Source organism: Montipora foliosa, chromosome 3 (assembly GCF_036669935.1).
Source record: "Montipora foliosa isolate CH-2021 chromosome 3, ASM3666993v2, whole genome shotgun sequence".
Classification (NCBI taxonomy): domain Eukaryota; kingdom Metazoa; phylum Cnidaria; class Anthozoa; order Scleractinia; family Acroporidae; genus Montipora; species Montipora foliosa.
In genome coordinates, this window is record NC_090871.1 from 9924930 (window position 1) to 9929929 (window position 5000).

Below are 5000 nucleotides of genomic sequence, written 5' to 3' on the forward strand. Positions count from 1 at the left end.
GTTTTGTTTACATCTCGATATCGGGAACATTTTTGATAAGACCGTACAACTTAACTTTAGAATTTTGTTCAAAAGTTTCAGTTTGATTCAGTTTTTCCTGAAACGTTTTCAGATGTTTTAGGCTTAAATCCTTTCTGTAAACCTTTTGAATTCCGCTTTACATGTAATTCACGGCTGTCATTAATAAAGATGTTTACACTGAAACGTGTCATTGCGTGGCTTACTTTGTTGTTGTTCTGTGAAATGTCTCAACGCTTCTACATTTATAATTGTATAATAAAACAATTATTGGATTCGGTTTTCGCATGATAGCGAAATTATCAAGGCCTCGGTTTGTGTTATCCGCCTCAGGCTTCGGCAGATAACAAACCTCGGCCTTGATAATTCTCGCTATCATGCGAAAACCGAATCCAATAATTGCTTATTGTACTGTTGAATTTGGTCAAAAATTTGTTCAAAAACCACAATAGACCAATTTCGATATATTAAAATTCAGTCCAAAACAAAAGGCATCGTCTCGAGGCTCTGGGGAATAAACTCATACAAATCCTTATATTTATTCCCCAGAGCCTCGAGATGATGCCTTTTGTTTCGGACTGAATATTGGTTATTTTTTTTGTACTGAATATATCAGCCGGTGATTGTCTATTTGGTTCTTCAGATCCATGACCCCAAAGTGACATTTAAAAAGATTGAGATTTTATTTTGTAAAATTAAATAATAGGTCTATACTAATAATTATAATAACAATAAATCTTTGGCATAGATCACTGAGTTGTGCGCTGATCACTACAACGATCCTTAAAACTACTTACAATTTATTTCTTTATTCAGGGAGGCGAAATTTCCTATGGCTACATGCATCACTAACCTTTTGCCAAAAAAAAACTACAGCCCTTGAATCTTTCCGATGGTTTTGAACGGATTAAGCCCGGCTTTAGCTGTAACCATGTTAGAAAATACTCTTGCTGTATTTTGTTTTCTTGGAAAATTTGTTTCTAAAAATCCACTGCAACCACACGCGCAGACATAAAGTAGGACATCCTTACAAAAGAACAGCAAAAAAATATGATTTATTACAGTAGAAAAAAGCTACGAATGGCGTCTTAATTACGTGAATCCACTCTTCAATATCATTGTCTACAAATTTATCATTTAGGGCCCGGTTGTTCGAAAGCCGATTAACTTAATCCAGGATTGGCGTAAGATTTTCTTTCATGTTTTCAACTTATTTTTGCTTATTTTTGTTTTTCAAGATTGACTTCTAATGTAAAGTTTTGCCCAATATCAGCGTTGAACAGAACTTGGGAGTACAGAAATATATTTTTTGGTTTATTTTTAATCTGGGATTAGCGTTAATCGGCTTTTGAACAACCGGGACCAGGATACAGATTAAAAGCTCGCTTTTCTTTATACGTCCTGAATGTTATACACTAATTTTACCCAACTAAAAACTCTTTCAAACACTGAACCACGCATCCTCGGAGACCCACGGGCAGATATTGGAGAATAAATCATCGACGAGCGAAAGTACCAAGTTAACTTGGTACATGGTTTAGTTCTCCGAGGCCCGTTTCTCGAAAGTCCCGAAAAGCCATTTGTGAACCTGCCAACCGCTCGTTTTGGAAAGCCGATCTTTTAAAATGTTTTTAAGGTAACAAAAAGAAAAATAACTGTGCAGTTTGACGAATTAAATCTTCTCCGTTCTTGAGATACAAAGGGAATCGTGACAACCGAAAATGGCCCGTAAAGTTTCGGGACTTTTGAGAAAAGGGGCCCCAGGTCAGTTTTTCCAGGATAGTGCTTACGAACAAAGGAAGTCTAGTTCCCAATCTCTTTTTCCCGGCCGTCCCAGAGGTCACTGACTACAATCGTAGACATTTCCCGATAGTGCTTTCAGATTCTTCCCGACACGTGATAACAATCAAAGTTGTCCGGAAACTGCAATATTCGATAAGCAGAAAACATCGAACAAAAACACTTTTCATGTAGCTAACGAACTGGGATAGATCCTGAGGTGCTCCCCGGCCAATGCATTATATGCTTTCCATATCCCATTGTTTTCCTTTTTTGACCTAAAAAAGGATGACGGCAAATTGCATTTCGAAGTATTAACAAATGTCCTGCATAACTATCTCCTGCACTTTCGTGATCAAGTCAACAGCCAAGGAATTTTAATTTTATTGCCAGCTTTAGCTAGGTCGTTAAAATGAATCCAGTGGTTTCACATTGCGGAAAACTGCACACTTCGACAAGTCGGCTATGATCAAGGCATTTTCGGGGAGTGAATCTGCGGGGGGAAAAAACAACAACGAAATCTAAGATGACAACAACTTTTGTTCTTGGTCTCAGGATACCTCAATAGAGCGGCTGTCAATTGAGTGTGGAAAGTCATTAGCGAATTGCTTTGGTTTTGCATTACTTCACCCAGTGATTGGTTCAAAGTTCTCACGCCACTTTTTCAACCAATCAGAATTGAAACCAAAACCAATCGTGGCTCGCGCGTGCACATTTTCCCGCCCTTTGTGTCGGCTACGTGTAATTACTTAGAGTTTTGATTGGTTTACTGGTTGGTCTCCGTCCTTTTTGATTGGCCAAGTAATAACTTTGGTTTTGGTTTTACGACACTCGATTGAAACTCGCTCTAGTAAAAACCGGTGGACGATTTTAGGGCAGCTTGCTTATCAGTGACCCGGCCAATTAATGGCAGAGAAGCTGTAAAGCAGCACCTTTTCCTTTAGGAAAATCATGGTGTTCACATGCTGATTACTTTGCAATTATTTAGGAAAAGGGGTGAAGTTTGTTTCAAAACAGGGCAACTGCAAATACACTTTCATTCAAAGATCAGGAATAGAGTAAATAACAATAAAATGTATTTGGTATAATCCACATAAGTGAATAATGTTTTCCACCCATTCTGATTGGCTAGCTCGGGGGTGAATGGGCAAGTACTATTTACCTTTGAGCAAACGGAGAAATACAAAATGCTACATGTGTATAAAATGTCTTCCTCGATGATCACCAATAACTAACCAATCTCGAACAAGTGCTTAGGCTTAGTGCAGATTAGCGCTTACAATGGAGCATGGGAAAGACCACTTTTCGTCTCCTTGGTTGGTCCTTACGTTGTTTGTTATCTATTTGTCATAAAGTGTCCCATCTGAATTGTCATTTAGCTTGGAAGAGGGACACTGGCAACGAGGTTGTAGAGTCAATTGACTAAAATTATTTGAACTCATTTTGTTTTTACTTCCTTTTTTTCAATGTCACGATTCTACGGAAGTTTCAACTACGAGGACGCTAATTACTATGAGAACAGTAAGAGACAGTCTTGTCGTTGCAGTCAATTGATACGGTTAGGAAATGTCCTAATCACTTACAGAGATGCCTGCAAGGCAAGCAACTATAAAGATCACATGAGTTTGCGCAATGGCGGGTGACAGAGCGCACGAAATTCTCTACTTGCACAAATCCCATATAACACCTTTTTACTCTCCAAAATTGTGCACAGTCTTTGTTTGCAATTTATCCTGGGACATGAAGATGTCCCAAGAGAAATCGAAAACAATGCCTACGCAAAATTTCGTGGGGTAAAAGAGGTGTATTATGGGATTTCAGCAAGTTGAGAATCTTACCATCGAACCATTAATCCTTAAGCTTAAACAGTACAGAAAATGCGAGGCTATCTCCGCAAATAGCAAAATGTCAGCATTATACGGAATGGTGTGTTTTTTTGATGGAACTTACCTGGATCACAGGCGGCTGCTTCTGCTGAAAAATCTGAGAGAATAAACAAAAGCAAATTTAACACTTCAAAAGCTTTGTCTAACTTTTCGGCAGAGTTTACGTCCAGAATTACGGAAATGCAAAAGAAACGCCTCCATCCAAACACAAAACTCACTGCGTAAAAAATATGGAAGAGGGCGTGCCCCAGTTGACAGGGCGCCATACTTGCTTGAACATGTCTCGAATTCACCTCTATTCGTAAATTCCGATAATTGACGCGTTTCCTACTGAGACCAGGATTCTTAATGATTGTTTGACTCTGAATAATGTCCCCTAGAATTGCTTCCTTGCATACACAACGACACAGGCGCCATGCGCAAATACCACCGTCAGAAGCCCACAGTTACGAGTGTACGTCTTCAGAAATGGCTGCACACCAATACAGGAGTGGAGGAGGCTATTTTCAGACCGCCATTTCGCACGCTAAAACACGTAAGAGGGAACGTTCATCCAGGACAAAGGAAGGCAAAGAAAACGTACGTACAGTACGCACCGCTCGATTGTATTTTCTCATTTAACCATTTTTCGGCGACGTCAGGAGCTTTTTAATACTTAAAATAACTTCTTCTACAACTGTGTTGGTGGCCCGGACCAAAACATGATGACTCTTCAGCTCATTTTGTAAAAAATACTTTGTATATATAATAAAATAAAAAATGCACCTTGTTCAGGAGTCTGAGTCTGATGAAATTCAACTTGCTGCTGTTTGACGAGTTCAGCAAAATACTGAGAAAAAAAAATCAATTCAATGCGATGATTTTCTATTTGAATCAAATACCGTCAAAATTAAAACCAAACTGAGACGGACATTCAAATAGGTTAACCAGAACGAAAAGCAAAAGCAAGAGGCCCGTGTTGAGCGCGGGAAAAAGGGTGACAGCACGTTACAATACGTCACTTTCAAAATACCATAATACTCTTTGTTTTCCGTGCAAAATGTTGCATAAGCAAGCATAAGCATTGTTCTTATTTTCTCTTGGGACCATTGTATTAAAGTCCCAAGAGAAACTGGAAACAATCCTTATACAAAATTTTGAAGGGAAAACAAAGAGTAATACGGTATTTTTGAAAGTGACCTGTTGTAACGTGCTGTCTACCTTTTTCCCGCGCTCAACGCGGGCCTCACGCTTTTGCTTTATGATATTTTTGAAAGTGACCTATGGGTTTGCTTCTTTCCTCTGATTGGCTGACAATGTGGCGCGAGATTTTCTAAG

The 5000-nt window shown here is 38.9% G+C and overlaps 2 protein-coding genes across 4 annotated transcripts in view; one reads left to right on the forward strand and one right to left on the reverse strand.

The window, feature by feature from the left end:
- LOC137996697 (arginyl-tRNA--protein transferase 1-like) overlaps positions 1–204 on the forward strand; it is a 37745-nt gene extending 37541 nt beyond the window's left edge. For all 3 annotated transcript variants that reach the window (XM_068842234.1, XM_068842232.1, XM_068842233.1), the window contains one exon: positions 1–204. This exon is cut by the window's left edge and continues 1181 nt beyond it. The gene's annotated coding sequence lies outside the window, so the exon portion shown is untranslated.
- A 482-nt stretch (positions 205–686) lies between these two features.
- The window catches only part of LOC137996699 (guanine nucleotide exchange protein smcr8a-like), a 42145-nt gene continuing 37831 nt past the window's right edge, over positions 687–5000 (reverse strand). The window contains exons 29-31 of the mRNA XM_068842235.1: positions 4449–4512; positions 3748–3780; positions 687–2290 (exon numbers count right to left, since the gene is read on the reverse strand). Of these exons, the coding sequence (XP_068698336.1) occupies positions 2205–2290; positions 3748–3780; positions 4449–4512 (183 nt within the window). The 3' untranslated portion in view covers positions 687–2204. The remainder of the gene's footprint in view (positions 2291–3747; positions 3781–4448; positions 4513–5000) is intronic.